Source organism: Ostrinia nubilalis, chromosome 12, assembly GCF_963855985.1.
Source record: "Ostrinia nubilalis chromosome 12, ilOstNubi1.1, whole genome shotgun sequence".
Taxonomy (NCBI): domain Eukaryota; kingdom Metazoa; phylum Arthropoda; class Insecta; order Lepidoptera; family Crambidae; genus Ostrinia; species Ostrinia nubilalis.
This window is the reverse complement of record NC_087099.1, coordinates 11,179,169-11,196,390: the sequence shown is the minus strand read 5'-3', so window position 1 is coordinate 11,196,390 and position 17,222 is coordinate 11,179,169. Positions and strand designations below refer to the sequence as shown.

General features: G+C 35.4%; 4 protein-coding genes across 4 annotated transcripts; all 4 read left to right on the top strand.

Annotated features, from left to right (window-relative positions):
• Nucleotides 1–4,775: 4,775 nt before the first annotated feature.
• On the top strand, nucleotides 4,776–6,061 carry LOC135076697 (homeobox protein Hox-C4a-like). The gene is made up of 5 exons (XM_063971117.1): nucleotides 4,776–4,826; nucleotides 4,936–5,007; nucleotides 5,091–5,177; nucleotides 5,288–5,369; nucleotides 5,484–6,061. The coding sequence occupies exons 1-5, from the start codon at nucleotides 4,776–4,778 to the stop codon at nucleotides 6,059–6,061; spliced, it is 870 nt and encodes a 289-aa protein (XP_063827187.1).
• Nucleotides 6,062–8,436: 2,375 nt separating this feature from the next.
• LOC135076696 (homeobox protein Hox-C4a-like) lies at nucleotides 8,437–9,721 on the top strand. The gene is made up of 5 exons (XM_063971116.1): nucleotides 8,437–8,487; nucleotides 8,597–8,668; nucleotides 8,752–8,838; nucleotides 8,949–9,030; nucleotides 9,144–9,721. The coding sequence occupies exons 1-5, from the start codon at nucleotides 8,437–8,439 to the stop codon at nucleotides 9,719–9,721; spliced, it is 870 nt and encodes a 289-aa protein (XP_063827186.1).
• Nucleotides 9,722–12,093: 2,372 nt separating this feature from the next.
• On the top strand, nucleotides 12,094–13,378 carry LOC135076695 (homeobox protein MSX-2-like). The gene is made up of 5 exons (XM_063971115.1): nucleotides 12,094–12,144; nucleotides 12,254–12,325; nucleotides 12,409–12,495; nucleotides 12,606–12,687; nucleotides 12,801–13,378. The coding sequence occupies exons 1-5, from the start codon at nucleotides 12,094–12,096 to the stop codon at nucleotides 13,376–13,378; spliced, it is 870 nt and encodes a 289-aa protein (XP_063827185.1).
• A 2,385-nt stretch (nucleotides 13,379–15,763) lies between these two features.
• LOC135076694 (homeobox protein MSX-2-like) lies at nucleotides 15,764–17,047 on the top strand. The gene is made up of 5 exons (XM_063971113.1): nucleotides 15,764–15,814; nucleotides 15,924–15,995; nucleotides 16,079–16,165; nucleotides 16,276–16,357; nucleotides 16,497–17,047. Exons 1-5 carry the CDS (start codon nucleotides 15,764–15,766, stop codon nucleotides 17,045–17,047), a joined length of 843 nt encoding a protein of 280 aa, XP_063827183.1.
• The last annotated feature ends 175 nt before the right edge of the window (nucleotides 17,048–17,222 follow it).

Here is a 17,222-nt window from a genome sequence, read left to right as displayed (position 1 = left end):
GCAGCCGGTGGTTTTGAAACAATACCTTAATGGCCTGCTCGTTGATTGTGAGCCGCTGCTAAAGCACGCTCCGCTCCTCCTTGGTACTTCTGGGTTTGGAATTCCTGTTCCAGCGCCATGACCTGCTCTGTGGTGAACGTAGTGCGTCTGCGTTTGCGCATCACCACCGGATTCAGTCCATCGGCTGAAAGAAGAACTGAAAAGAATATTATAGGTATTCAGTTTAAAAAAAATATATTTAAAACGCTTTTTATTAAAAATAAAGATGAAACACTTTTATTTTGATATGGTGACATGCTGTTTTGGAGATAAAAGAGGCCCCACCGCTGAAGCCGCTAATGTCGTATAGAAGTCCAGAGTCTAAAACAACATAAATCAGTATTTAATTGAGATTTTGAAAATTTAAGACTTGAATAAATAGTATTATGAAGAAAATGATGAAGAAGATTTTTTCAAGTTATTTATAAAATATTATGAAGAAGGTATATTTTACTGTTGTCTTGGCAGGCGTTGATAAATTGAAGAGAAAAATTTCCCAGTAGACCAAATCAAGGTTTTTTGGCAAACACCTATCGATTGCATTAACCACTTCCATATTATACCGTCTTCGGCTACGCGTTCCATGAGCGACTCCGTGTGGCCGAACATGTTTTGTTGTGGAGCTGGTTCTAATAATATCTCCTCTTACATTTCCTTTTTGAAACGCAGCCGACGGTTTTGAAACCAGCCCGCAATGGCCTGCTCGAATCTTCTCATTTCTGATTCTATCACAAATAGGTATAGCCCAAATATAGCTTCACGTAAAGAAACACAGAGCATAGCCATAGCCCTCTTCACACTGTGCAATTTAGAGCTTCTTTATAAGGCCTGTGCGGAGCCCACGTTTAACGACTACTTACACAAACCGATTATAGACCATTGTTTTAGGGCTAGTTATCTATGGTAGGTATTTTTTTATTTATTTAGTGTAGTGTATGTAAGTCTATGTAACTATTGTGGTTATTTATTTATAGTTATTTTTCTTTTGTTAAATTAGCTTACTTATTTATTTTCTCTTTATTTGTTAGTTTCCATAGCTTAGTTTGTAAAATGTATGTTTAATAATAATAAGAAGAATTAGACGTTTTGTAAGTATTACATGTTGTAAGTTTTCAAATAGATCTGTTATAATATTATTATCTGCTGTTATTTTAAGCGTATATGTTTACCAGTAATACACACATAATATTATGTATAGTACACACTTAAAATTAAGGTTCAGAAACGTGAACTCTTTTTATGGATTTTTTATTGAAGCTCATAGTTTGACTGAAATCTTTATGATGTTCAATGGTGGTTTTGTATTTTATTAATGTGATGATTAAATGGAATAAAATAAAGTTTTAAAATTACTTTACAAGTTGTCCTTATCAGTATCCCAATACAGGTATTTTGTCATAATAATTATGTGAAAACATGCCTATTTCACAGAATGTTACCAAAACTTCCTTATAATAACTGTAACATCTGATCAATAAAATAAATATGTGGGTGTATAGGTAAGGTCATTTTTAAAAATACAAGTTCGCCCATTTTACCCTAAGTGAGCTACTTTTTTTTAATTGATACTTATTTTTGTTTTTATTTATTTTTTTCCGAAATTTGACCTGAAAACTGCTTCAATTTTTTTTCTCGCGTGTTTTCAACCGCTTTTTTATTTGATATTAAAATCGAATATGTCTTTAGTCGAATAAAATAAATTTCAGAGCCAGATAATGATTGGATAGCTAGTTACGAACCGCCAAAGTTTAACCAAGGTAACTAAATAACCTTTTTGTGAAATCAATAGTTTAGGCGTAGGAGTGCCGCATAGTAGGTATACTTCTGTATGCGTTTTGACCGAAAAATTTATTTCCACCTCACCTTGAAGTAAAGTTTAAGTAACCGATACGGTGTTTATAATTAGACACCTGGTAGCATGTTCGAGGCTCCCAGCGACTGGGACCGCAATTAACTGGGACCGCAATTAACTGGGACCGCAATTAACTGGGACCGCGGTACCAGTCGCCGGATCCATAAAAAAATAAATAAGTAGTTTTCTTCCGGCAACTGGGACCACTCGTAAATGATAACTGAAATCAAAAAATGTACAGTCAAATTAAAATTTTTAGGTGTATTAATTGAAGAAAAATCCTTTTTAATTTAAAAACATCATCTATACAGGGTGGAAACGATAAGTGATCTCACTCGATTATTTTTAAACTATACAAGATATCGAAAAACTGGTTACTGATCCTGAAAGTGCTTCACGAGCTCTTTCAAACGGTACCAATAATAGTTTACAGAATAAACTGGAACTATCCGAAAATTCAATGTTTCCAACTTCCATACATTCGGTAAAGTTACATAATATTAAAAACTACACAAGATATCGCATAACTAGTTACTGATCCTAAAAGTGCTTAGCGAGCTTTATTCAACGGTATCAACAATAGCTTACAGAATAAATGGGATCTATCCAAAAATTCAATGTTTTCATCTTCCATACATTTAGTACTAACACAGTTATGGCACTCATCTCTTGATAATATTATAGCAAGTAAAGCCTAAAACTAATGTTTTCTACAAATAATTTTAAATAAGATGCAAGTTACGAGTTTATTTAACCGACTATTTAAGTTTATTATTTAACAAAAAATAAATTACACTTCTAATATTATGTGGTTGGCATACATTTAGTATGGAAGCTGGAAACTTTGAATTTTCGGATAGTTCCAGTTTATTGTGTAACATATTATTGGTACCGTTTGAAAGAGCTTGTGAAGCACTTTCAGGATCAGTAACCAGTTTTTCGATATCTTGTATAGTTTAGAAATAATCGAGTGAGATCACTTATCGTTTCCACCCTGTATACCGATTTAATAAAAAAATCTGTCGTTTGATTTATAGTACTTACCTATATTAGATTTATAGTGGATTTATAGTAGATTCTAAGGGGAAATATAATAAGCATTAAAATAATTATGTTGTACTACATATGAAATTCAGTAAATAATAATTTACTGGTAGAAAAACGAGTCAATGATATTCATATAAATAATTTAGATTTTTTTTCGTATGACTGTACCGATTTTGGCCTGATAAATATATTTTTCTAAGTTATTTATGAGTGGTCCCAGTTGCCGGAAGAAAATTATTTATTTTTACGGATCCGGCGACTGGGACCGCGGTCCCAGTTAATTGCGGTCCCAGTCGCCGGAAGCCTCCATGTTCAGCCCAGTTCAAAGAAAAAGAAAATGGCAATGCGTCAGTTGTGTGTTATATTCAACAATTTCGAGCTATTTTTGACCCCTTCACAACTATAAACCTTTTATTGTCCTTTGAATAATAGTTACCAAGCCGATGACAAGTTAGTCAAAAGTGGCGATACAATAGCTTTGTTTATGTTTTCAACAATGTGTTTTCATGAAAACAATATTGTAAAAGATTAAAAAAATGATAATACGTTCTCACGAGCAAAAAAGCTTGTCTTGTGGCTTTATGATTGGGCGATTGTAAATAAGCTAAGGCGCTTGCCTGCCGTGGTAGGTGGGATAAATACCTCCCTTACTGGTAATGTATTATTCTTTTTATGCATAAATATAATGTCACTTTTGCCTGCAACTTGTAAGTATTTTCAAGAACTCATGGTTATAACTTCCATCATCAAGCTGTATCTCTGGTCAAAATTTGTAAGTGGCCATTTTTTTCACATTGTTTATCTAACAATATTAGAAGCAATTAATAATGTCATCACAAAAAGTTGATCCACCCTGTTTTTACACTGTTGCTCTCAAGTATTTCAAATCAAATCAAATCAAAGCAAAATTATTTTTATTTGTACTTAAGACTAATTAAATTAGTACTTACACATACATCGTCAAATGCTCCTGTAGGAGCCTATACATTTCATGTCTCATTCTTTTTTTTTGCCCTGCCAGATTTCAAAGATGAGCGTTTACAAGGTAGGTATGTTTTGTTTTTGTCTAGCGTTGGATATTATGATGTTTGACATTTAATTCTCATCAGTCTTAACGCAGATGAACTTCGCAAACTTTTTAAAAGCTCACTGCTTAGTGCCGAATTGATGAATGTGCCAGTGAATATTCCTTTTGGCCCTGTATACTCGTAAATCGTCAGTTTAGTAACGTACTGATTGCAACAGTGTAACTTATTGTTATTGGAGATTCTTATTTTATTGATTTTATGAGTGTCATATGGATTAAATTAGCCCAGAATTATAAAGAAGGGTAACAACGGTGATTCCTTATTTTTTTTTTTGTAAAAATGTAAAAAAACTGATGATTTAGGTTACTCATTTGTAAAAACTTTGTATACCAACATGGACAATAAAGAATTTGAATTTGAAACATGAAGACGTTGTTTAGTAAATATTTATACGATTATAATTAAATTTTATTCAAAATATTGAAACATGGCCGATTTTTGTGATGACTAGTGTATTTTAGTATGGTGCCATCCCAATAAAATAACAAGGACACAAACGAAATAATTAGCTAATTATATTATAATCCCTCGATTACTAAGTGGTTACCTGAATGGCGATAAGAGACAATGCAAGTTTGGAGTCACCGGGTCTGCTGAGAGAAAGGGTGAGTCATTAAGGGTTTGCTGAAAGACCTAAAGGTCGTTGTAAGCTCAAGTCGGGCTTAGCAGAGCATCAGTCGTGCCTAGTGCTTTGACGTGAACGAACACCAGTAATCCATAAACTTTTTACAATGAGCTCTATCGACATCATGTCATGCTCAGTAGATGAGTTGCTAGCGGATATAGAACAGCAGTACCAGGTATGTTCTTTATTTTATATAATAAAATATTTGTTACAAGTTTGCAATAATCATGACGTGATTGAAAATTGTGTTTCATTTTTTTAATGATTTTTTGTTTTATTTACAGATCGTGAGCGCTCCGCAATTTACTCACGGCTATGCTGCTGAAAATGCAAGCCCTTCCAATACCATTTCTAATGTAAGGTTTTTGTTGTTATTACACTTTTATACCATTTAATGTTGCATAGAAACTCTGTTACTTATAAATTTTGTTTTCCACAGGCCCAGCCTCCTTGTCTGAACCTGTTCCACGAGGGCGCCACTCACGCCGACTGGGATCTCTTCAATAATTTATCAACGGCCGCCAATGTAAGAAGATATTTTACAGCCACCTTTTTCATATTAGTTAATATGATTTGAATTTGAATTATTTCAAAAATCTAGGATAAAATACTGATTTATAATTTGTGTTGTTTCAGACTCCAGACTTCTCTGCGCCATCGGCGGCGCCAGGTTTGGGGCCTGCTTTGCCTTCAAAGCAGCATGTCGCCCAAATTACATGTAAGTTTCAAAATAAAAGTGTTTTACTTTTTTTTTTGCATAAAAGTGTGATTGATTGTTTCGCAACACTTGTGTACAAATAACCAACTAAACTGATTTTAATATTCTTTTCAGTTGTTCCTTCGGCTGATGGTCTTAAGCCTCTGGTGACTCGCAAACGCAAACGCACCGCGTTCTCCACCGAGCAGGCCATGGCGCTGGAACAGCTGTTCCAGGCGCAGCAGTTCGTGACCAAGGAGGAGCGGTGCGCGCTGGAGCAGCGGCTGGGGGTCAATGAGCAGGCTATTAAAGTCTGGTTCCAAAACCGCCGCCTACGTTTCAAGAAAGAAACGGAGGAGGTGGCATTGGAACCAGCTCCAAAAGACAACATCTTCGCCCACACGGAGTGGCTCATGGGACGTGCGGGCGAAGATGGGATGGTAACACTTGACCAGCTGGCAATAAGCGAGCTGGTCAGCGCGATCGACAAGTGCCTGCCAAAAGATCTGGACTTGTCCACCTTGTCCGAGTCTCAAAAGCCTGTGCCGTTTGTCGACCTTACCGACAGCGACTCGGACTTTTACGAGCCGATCTCTCCACCAGAGGTTGGCGCGTCAAATAGTTCGAGTTGCCTGCAGTATGATTGGCAAACGGAACCAATTGATCCCAAGCAATCTTTGCAAAGATTGTTTGATGTACATAGTAAATTTTAGGGTATTTTTTAAATATTTGTCTGTGTTTTATGTGTATTTCTATTTATTAATTCTGGTGTTTCGTTTATATTGTAAATAGTTGTAAATACTGTACATTCTTAGGTTAGTTAGTTTTATATCGTTTAAAAATTAAGTGTTTATGTATTGCTTTTATAATTAAGTGTTATTGTTAGACAGATAGATGAGTCCTAGTAGGATACTGCGCGCTGCGTACGTACCTACAATGTACATTATTCTTGATTGCAATAAATTCATGTATGATGTAACTTTATTGTTTCATTTAAAACTTCAATTACAAAATAGAAACAAGTCACACACCAAATAAATAAGGTACCTACACCGTAAAATACCCACACGCATTCAAAAGCTTCAAAACATCTTATTTTCAATGTAAAGAAAATGGAAAAGCAAAAATTTTTTTTTTATTCTAAGCATAAGCATCTACTTAGTACTCGATTTTTATAATAGGTGAAATTTCATTTCATTTATTCATTTCAAAAACAAAATACATTGATTGATACAATGATTTGAACTTATAACTTTTACTTATTGAAAATTTGTAGCGGGTTCGATTCCCGCACAGTACAAACATTATGAATATATTTGTTTGTATTGGACTGGGTGTTTTCTATGCATAATTAAGTATGTATTTACAAAAAAAAGTATTTAAGTATGTTTGTTTATATCCGTTGTCTAGTACCCATAGTACAAGCTTTGCTTAGTTTGGGACTAGAAGCGCAGTGTAAAATGTCCAAGGATATTTATTTATTTATTTAAAGTATTTTCTATGTATAGGTGCAAAAGTTACACAACATAAAAAAGTCGATAAAAAGTCTTGCTTCATTTTTTGGTAGCTCGTGCTAAACTTGTTTTTCTATTGTCCTTAGAATAATAGTTACCAAGCTGATAACAAGTTAGTCAAAAATGGTATAGTCTCTTATCTCTTTAGGTGCGCCTCCATTTGCCAGTAGGTAAGCATTGTATTTTCCATAATCCCTTCTAAGTGGCGATACAATAGCTTTGTTTATGTTTTCAACAATGTGTTTTCATGAAAACAATATTGTAAAAGATTAAAAAAATGATAATACGTTCTCACGAGCAAAAAAGCTTGTCTTGTGGCTTTATGATTGGGCGATTGTAAATAAGCTAAGGCGCTTGCCGTGGTAGGTGGGATAAATACCTCCCTTACTGGTAATGTATTATTCTTTTTATACATAAATATAATGTCACTTTTGCCTGCAACTTGTAAGTATTTTCAAGAACTCATGGTTATAACTTCCATCATCAAGCTGTATCTCTGGTCAAAATTTGTGAGTGGCAATTTTTTTCACATTGTTTCTTTATCTAACAATATTAGAAGCAAATAATGTCATCACAAAAAGTTGACCCACCCTGTTTTTACACTGTTGCTCTCAAGTATTTCAAATCAAATCAAATCAAAGCAAAATTATTTTTATTTGTACCTATAGACTAATTAAATTAGTACCTACTTACACATACATCGTCAAATGCTCTTAAGGAGCCTATACATTTCATGTCTCATTCTTTTTTTTTGCCCTGCCAGATTTCAAAGATGAGCGTTTACAAGGTATGTTTTGTTTTTGTCTAGCGTTGGATATTATGATGTTTGACATTTAATTCTCATCAGTCTTAACGCAGATGAACTTCGCAAACTTTTTAAAAGCTCACTGCTTAGTGCCGAATTGATGAATGTGCCAGTGAATATTCCTTTTGGCCCTGTATACTCGTAAATCGTCAGTTTAGTAACGTACTGATTGCAACAGTGTAACTTATTGTTATTGGAGATTCTTATTTTATTGATTTTATGAGTGTCATATGGATTAAATTAGCCCAGAATTATAAAGAAGGGTAACAACGGAGATTCCTTTTTTTTTTTTTGTAAAAATGTAAAAAAACTGATGATTTAGGTTACTCATTTGTAAAAACTTTGTATACCAACATGGACAATAAAGAATTTGAATTTGAAACATGAAGACGTTGTTTAGGAAATATTTATACGATTATAATTAAATTTTATTCAAAATATTGAAACATGGCCGATTTTTGTGATGACTAGTGTATTTTAGTATGGTGCCATCCCAATAAGATAACAAGGACACAAACGAAATAATTAGCTAATTATATTATAATCCCTCGATTACTAAGTGGTTACCTGAATGGCGATAAGAGACAATGCAAGTTTGGAGTCACCGGGTCTGCTGAGAGAAAGGGTGAGTCATTAAGGGTTTGCTGAAAGACCTAAAGGTCGTTGTAAGCTCAAGTCGGGCTTAGCAGAGCATCAGTCGTGCCTAGTGCTTTGACGTGAACGAACACCAGTAATCCATAAACTTTTTACAATGAGCTCTATCGACATCATGTCATGCTCAGTAGATGAGTTGCTAGCGGATATAGAACAGCAGTACCAGGTATGTTCTTTATTTTATATAATAAAATATTTGTTACAAGTTTGCAATAATCATGACGTGATTGAAAATTGTGTTTCATTTTTTTAATGATTTTTTGTTTTATTTACAGATCGTGAGCGCTCCGCAATTTACTCACGGCTATGCTGCTGAAAATGCAAGCCCTTCCAATACCATTTCTAATGTAAGGTTTTTGTTGTTATTACACTTTTATACCATTTAATGTTGCATAGAAACTCTGTTACTTATAAATTTTGTTTTCCACAGGCCCAGCCTCCTTGTCTGAACCTGTTCCACGAGGGCGCCACTCACGCCGACTGGGATCTCTTCAATAATTTATCAACGGCCGCCAATGTAAGAAGATATTTTACAGCCACCTTTTTCATATTAGTTAATATGATTTGAATTTGAATTATTTCAAAAATCTAGGATAAAATACTGATTTATAATTTGTGTTGTTTCAGACTCCAGACTTCTCTGCGCCATCGGCGGCGCCAGGTTTGGGGCCTGCTTTGCCTTCAAAGCAGCATGTCGCCCAAATTACATGTAAGTTTCAAAATAAAAGTGTTTTACTTTTTTTTTGCATAAAAGTGTGATTGATTGTTTCGCAACACTTGTGTACAAATAACCAACTAAACTGATTTTAATATTCTTTTCAGTTGTTCCTTCGGCTGATGGTCTTAAGCCTCTGGTGACTCGCAAACGCAAACGCACCGCGTTCTCCACCGAGCAGGCCATGGCGCTGGAACAGCTGTTCCAGGCGCAGCAGTTCGTGACCAAGGAGGAGCGGTGCGCGCTGGAGCAGCGGCTGGGGGTCAATGAGCAGGCTATTAAAGTCTGGTTCCAAAACCGCCGCCTACGTTTCAAGAAAGAAACGGAGGAGGTGGCATTGGAACCAGCTCCAAAAGACAACATCTTCGCCCACACGGAGTGGCTCATGGGACGTGCGGGCGAAGATGGGATGGTAACACTTGACCAGCTGGCAATAAGCGAGCTGGTCAGCGCGATCGACAAGTGCCTGCCAAAAGATCTGGACTTGTCCACCTTGTCCGAGTCTCAAAAGCCTGTGCCGTTTGTCGACCTTACCGACAGCGACTCGGACTTTTACGAGCCGATCTCTCCACCAGAGGTTGGCGCGTCAAATAGTTCGAGTTGCCTGCAGTATGATTGGCAAACGGAACCAATTGATCCCAAGCAATCTTTGCAAAGATTGTTTGATGTACATAGTAAATTTTAGGGTATTTTTTAAATATTTGTCTGTGTTTTATGTGTATTTCTATTTATTAATTCTGGTGTTTCGTTTATATTGTAAATAGTTGTAAATACTGTACATTCTTAGGTTAGTTAGTTTTATATCGTTTAAAAATTAAGTGTTTATGTATTGCTTTTATAATTAAGTGTTATTGTTAGACAGATAGATGAGTCCTAGTAGGATACTGCGCGCTGCGTACGTACCTACAATGTACATTATTCTTGATTGCAATAAATTCATGTATGATGTAACTTTATTGTTTCATTTAAAACTTCAATTACAAAATAGAAACAAGTCACACACCAAATAAATAAGGTACCTACACCGTAAAATACCCACACGCATTCAAAAGCTTCAAAACATCTTATTTTCAATGTAAAGAAAATGGAAAAGCAAAAATTTTTTTTTTATTCTAAGCATAAGCATCTACTTAGTACTCGATTTTTATAATAGGTGAAATTTCATTTCATTTATTCATTTCAAAAACAAAATACATTGATTGATACAATGATTTGAACTTATAACTTTTACTTATTGAAAATTTGTAGCGGGTTCGATTCCCGCACAGTACAAACATTATGAATATATTTGTTTGTATTGGACTGGGTGTTTTCTATGCATAATTAAGTATGTATTTACAAAAAAAAGTATTTAAGTATGTTTGTTTATATCCGTTGTCTAGTACCCATAGTACAAGCTTTGCTTAGTTTGGGACTAGAAGCGCAGTGTAAAATGTCCAAGGATATTTATTTATTTATTTAAAGTATTTTCTATGTATAGGTGCAAAAGTTACACAACATAAAAAAGTCGATAAAAAGTCTTGCTTCATTTTTTGGTAGCTCGTGCTAAACTTGTTTTTCTATTGTCCTTAGAATAATAGTTACCAAGCTGATAACAAGTTAGTCAAAAATGGTATAGTCTCTTATCTCTTTAGGTGCGCCTCCATTTGCCAGTAGGTAAGCATTGTATTTTCCATAATCCCTTCTAAGTGGCGATACAATAGCTTTGTTTATGTTTTCAACAATGTGTTTTCATGAAAACAATATTGTAAAAGATTAAAAAAATGATAATACGTTCTCACGAGCAAAAAAGCTTGTCTTGTGGCTTTATGATTGGGCGATTGTAAATAAGCTAAGGCGCTTGCCGTGGTAGGTGGGATAAATACCTCCCTTACTGGTAATGTATTATTCTTTTTATACATAAATATAATGTCACTTTTGCCTGCAACTTGTAAGTATTTTCAAGAACTCATGGTTATAACTTCCATCATCAAGCTGTATCTCTGGTCAAAATTTGTGAGTGGCAATTTTTTTCACATTGTTTATCTAACAATATTAGAAGCAAATAATGTCATCACAAAAAGTTGACCCACCCTGTTTTTACACTGTTGCTCTCAAGTATTTCAAATCAAATCAAATCAAAGCAAAATTATTTTTATTTGTACCTATAGACTAATTAAATTAGTACCTACTTACACATACATCGTCAAATGCTCTTAAGGAGCCTATACATTTCATGTCTCATTCTTTTTTTTTGCCCTGCCAGATTTCAAAGATGAGCGTTTACAAGGTATGTTTTGTTTTTGTCTAGCGTTGGATATTATGATGTTTGACATTTAATTCTCATCAGTCTTAACGCAGATGAACTTCGCAAACTTTTTAAAAGCTCACTGCTTAGTGCCGAATTGATGAATGTGCCAGTGAATATTCCTTTTGGCCCTGTATACTCGTAAATCGTCAGTTTAGTAACGTACTGATTGCAACAGTGTAACTTATTGTTATTGGAGATTCTTATTTTATTGATTTTATGAGTGTCATATGGATTAAATTAGCCCAGAATTATAAAGAAGAGTAACAACGGAGATTCCTTATTTTTTTTTTGTAAAAATGTAAAAAAACTGATGATTTAGGTTACTCATTTGTAAAAACTTTGTATACCAACATGGACAATAAAGAATTTGAATTTGAAACATGAAGACGTTGTTTAGGAAATATTTATACGATTATAATTAAATTTTATTCAAAATATTGAAACATGGCCGATTTTTGTGATGACTAGTGTATTTTAGTATGGTGCCAACCCAAATAAGATAACAAGGACACAAACGAAATAATTAGCTAATTATATTATAATCCCTCGATTACTAAGTGGTTACCTGAATGGCGATAAGAGACAATGCAAGTTTGGAGTCACCGGGTCTGCTGAGAGAAAGGGTGAGTCATTAAGGGTTTGCTGAAAGACCTAAAGGTCGTTGTAAGCTCAAGTCGGGCTTAGCAGAGCATCAGTCGTGCCTAGTGCTTTGACGTGAACGAACACCAGTAATCCATAAACTTTTTACAATGAGCTCTATCGACATCATGTCATGCTCAGTAGATGAGTTGCTAGCGGATATAGAACAGCAGTACCAGGTATGTTCTTTATTTTATATAATAAAATATTTGTTACAAGTTTGCAATAATCATGGCGTGATTGAAAATTGTGTTTCATTTTTTTAATGATTTTTTGTTTTATTTACAGAACGTGAGCGCTCCGCAATTTACTCCCGGCTATGCTGCTGAAAATGCAAGCCCTTCCAATACCATTTCTAATGTAAGGTTTTTGTTGTTATTACACTTTTATACCATTTAATGTTGCATAGAAACTCTGTTACTTATAAATTTTGTTTTCCACAGGCCCAGCCTCCTTGTCCGAACCTGTTCCACGAGGGCGCCACTCACGCCGACTGGGATCTCTTCAATAATTTATCAACGGCCGCCAATGTAAGAAGATTTTTTACAGCCACCTTTTTCATATTAGTTAATATGATTTGAATTTGAATTATTTCAAAAATCTAGGATAAAATACTGATTTATAATTTGTGTTGTTTCAGACTCCAGACTTCTCTGCGCCATCGGCGGCGCCAGGTTTGGGGCCTGCTTTGCCTCCAAAGCAGCATGTCGCCCAAATTACATGTAAGTTTCAAAATAAAAGTGTTTTACTTTTTTTTTGCATAAAAGTGTGATTGATTGTTTCGCAACACTTGTGTACAAATAACCAACTAAACTGATTTTAATATTCTTTTCAGTTGTTCCTTCGGCAGATGGTCTTAAGCCTCTGGTGACTCGCAAACGCAAACGCACCGCGTTCTCCACCGAGCAGGCCATGGCGCTGGAACAGCTGTTCCAGGCGCAGCAGTTCGTGACCAAGGAGGAGCGGTGCGCGCTGGAGCAGCGACTGGGGGTCAATGAGCAGGCTATTAAGGTCTGGTTCCAAAACCGCCGCCTACGTTTCAAGAAAGAAACGGAGGAGGTGGCATTGGAACCAGCTCCAAAAGACAACATCTTCGCCCACACGGAGTGGCTCATGGGACGTGCGGGCGAAGATGGGATGGTAACACTTGACCAGCTGGCAATAAGCGAGCTGGTCAGCGCGATCGACAAGTGCCTGCCAAAAGATCTGGACTTGTCCACCTTGTCCGAGTCTCAAAAGCCTGTGCCGTTTGTCGACCTTACCGACAGCGACTCGGACTTTTACGAGCCGATCTCTCCACCAGAGGTTGGCGCGTCAAATAGTTCGAGTTGCCTGCAGTATGATTGGCAAACGGAACCAATTGATCCCAAGCAATCTTTGCAAAGATTGTTTGATGTACATAGTAAATTTTAAGGTATTTTTTTAATATTTGTCTGTGTTTTATGTGTATTTCTATTTATTAATTCTGGTGTGTCGTTTATATTGTAAATAGTTGTAAATACTGTACATTCTTAGGTTAGTTAGTTTTATATCGTTTAAAAATTAAGTGTTTATGTATTGCTTTTATAATTAAGTGTTATTGTTAGACAGATAGATGAGTCCTAGTAGGATACTGCGCGATGCGTACGTATCTACAATGTACAATGTACATTATACTTGATTGCAATAAATTCATGTATGATGTAACTTTATTGTTTCATTTAAAACTTCAAATACAAAATAGAAACAAGTCACACACCAAATAAATAAGGTACCTACACCGTAAAATACCCACACGCATTCAAAAGCTTCAAAACATCTTATTTTCAATGAAAAGAAAATGGAAAAGCAAAAAAATATTTTTTTTTTTATTCTAAGCATCTACTTACTCGATTTTTATAATAGGTGAAATTTCATTTCATTTCATTTATTCATTTCAAAAACAAAACACATTGATTGATACAATGATTTTGAACTTATAACTTTTACTTATTGAAAATTTGTAGCGGGTTCGATTCCCGCACAGTACAAACATTATGAATATATTTGTTTGTATAAGACTGGGTGTTTTCTATGCATAATTAAGTATGTATTTACAAAAAAAAGTATTTAAGTATGTTTGTTTATATCCGTTGTCTAGTACCCATAGTACAAGCTTTGCTTAGTTTGGGACTAGAAGCGCAGTGTAAAATGTCCAAGGATATTTATTTATTTATTTAAAGTATTTTCTATGTATAGGTGCAAAAGTTACACAACATAAAAAAGTCGATAAAAAGTCTTGCTGCATTTTTTGGTAGCTCGTGCTAAACTTGTTTTTCTATTGTCCTTAGAATAATAGTTACCAAGCTGATAACAAGTTAGTCAAAAATGGTATAGTCTCTTATCTCTTTAGGTGCGCCTCCATTTGCCAGTAGGTAAGCATTGTATTTTCCATAATCCCTTCTTAGTGGCGATACAATAGCTTTGTTTATGTTTTCAACAATGTGTTTTCATGAAAACAATATTGTAAAAGATTAAAAAAATGATAATACGTTCTCACGAGCAAAAAAGCTTGTCTTGTGGCTTTATGATTGGGCGATTGTAAATAAGCTAAGGCGCTTGCCGTGGTAGGTGGGATAAATACCTCCCTTACTGGTAATGTATTATTCTTTTTATACATAAATATAATGTCACTTTTGCCTGCAACTTGTAAGTATTTTCAAGAACTCATGGTTATAACTTCCATCATCAAGCTGTATCTCTGGTCAAAATTTGTGAGTGGCAATTTTTTTCACATTGTTTCTTTATCTAACAATATTAGAAGCAAATAATGTCATCACAAAAAGTTGACCCACCCTGTTTTTACACTGTTGCTCTCAAGTATTTCAAATCAAATCAAATCAAAGCAAAATTATTTTTATTTGTACCTATAGACTAATTAAATTAGTACCTACTTACACATACATCGTCAAATGCTCTTAAGGAGCCTATACATTTCATGTCTCATTCTTTTTTTTTGCCCTGCCAGATTTCAAAGATGAGCGTTTACAAGGTATGTTTTGTTTTTGTCTAGCGTTGGATATTATGATGTTTGACATTTAATTCTCATCAGTCTTAACGCAGATGAACTTCGCAAACTTTTTAAAAGCTCACTGCTTAGTGCCGAATTGATGAATGTGCCAGTGAATATTCCTTTTGGCCCTGTATACTCGTAAATCGTCAGTTTAGTAACGTACTGATTGCAACAGTGTAACTTATTGTTATTGGAGATTCTTATTTTATTGATTTTATGAGTGTCATATGGATTAAATTAGCCCAGAATTATAAAGAAGGGTAACAATGGAGATTCCTTTTTTTTTTTTTTGTAAAAATGTAAAAAAACTGATGATTTAGGTTACTCATTTGTAAAAACTTTGTATACCAACATGGACAATAAAGAATTTGAATTTGAAACATGAAGACGTTGTTTAGGAAATATTTATACGATTATAATTAAATTTTATTCAAAATATTGAAACATGGCCGATTTTTGTGATGACTAGTGTATTTTAGTATGGTGCCATCCCAATAAGATAACAAGGACACAAACGAAATAATTAGCTAATTATATTATAATCCCTCGATTACTAAGTGGTTACCTGAATGGCGATAAGAGACAATGCAAGTTTGGAGTCACCGGGTCTGCTGAGAGAAAGGGTGAGTCATTAAGGGTTTGCTGAAAGACCTAAAGGTCGTTGTAAGCTCAAGTCGGGCTTAGCAGAGCATCAGTCGTGCCTAGTGCTTTGACGTGAACGAACACCAGTAATCCATAAACTTTTTACAATGAGCTCTATCGACATCATGTCATGCTCAGTAGATGAGTTGCTAGCGGATATAGAACAGCAGTACCAGGTATGTTCTTTATTTTATATAATAAAATATTTGTTACAAGTTTGCAATAATCATGGCGTGATTGAAAATTGTGTTTCATTTTTTTAATGATTTTTTGTTTTATTTACAGAACGTGAGCGCTCCGCAATTTACTCCCGGCTATGCTGCTGAAAATGCAAGCCCTTCCAATACCATTTCTAATGTAAGGTTTTTGTTGTTATTACACTTTTATACCATTTAATGTTGCATAGAAACTCTGTTACTTATAAATTTTGTTTTCCACAGGCCCAGCCTCCTTGTCCGAACCTGTTCCACGAGGGCGCCACTCACGCCAACTGGGATCTCTTCAATAATTTATCAACGGCCGCCAATGTAAGAAGATTTTTTACAGCCACCTTTTTCATATTAGTTAATATGATTTGAATTTGAATTATTTCAAAAATCTAGGATAAAATACTGATTTATAATTTGTGTTGTTTCAGACTCCAGACTTCTCTGCGCCATCGGCGGCGCCAGGTTTGGGGCCTGCTTTGCCTCCAAAGCAGCATGTCGCCCAAATTACATGTAAGTTTCAAAATAAAAGTGTTTTACTTTTTTTTTGCATAAAAGTGTGATTGATTGTTTCGCAACACTTGTGTACAAATAACCAACTAAACTGATTTTAATATTCTTTTCAGTTGTTCCTTCGGCTGATGGTCTTAAGCCTCTGGTGACTCGCAAACGCAACAAACCGCGTTCTCCACCGAGCAGGCCATGGCGCTGGAACAGCTGTTCCAGGCGCAGCAGTTCGTGACCAAGGAGGAGCGGTGCGCGCTGGAGCAGCGGCTGGGGGTCAATGAGCAGGCTATTAAGGTCTGGTTCCAAAACCGCCGCCTACGTTTCAAGAAAGAAACGGAGGAGGTGGCATTGGAACCAGCCCCAAAAGACAACATCTTCGCCCACACGGAGTGGCTCATGGGACGTGCGGGCGAAGATGGGATGGTAACACTTGACCAGCTGGCAATAAGCGAGCTGGTCAGCGCGATCGACAAGTGCCTGCCAAAAGATCTGGACTTGTCCACCTTGTCCGAGTCTCAAAAGCCTGTGCCGTTTGTCGACCTTACCGACAGCGACTCGGACTTTTACGAGCCGATCTCTCCACCAGAGGTTGGCGCGTCAAATAGTTCGAGTTGCCTGCAGTATGATTGGCAAACGGAACCAATTGATCCCAAGCAATCTTTGCAAAGATTGTTTGATGTACATAGTAAATTTTAAGGTATTTTTTTAATATTTGTCTGTGTTTTATGTGTATTTCTATTTATTAATTCTGGTGTGTCGTTTATATTGTAAATAGTTGTAAATACTGTACATTCTTAGGTTAGTTAGTTTTATATCGTTTAAAAATTAAGTGTTTATGTATTGCTTTTATAATTAAGTGTTATTGTTAGAC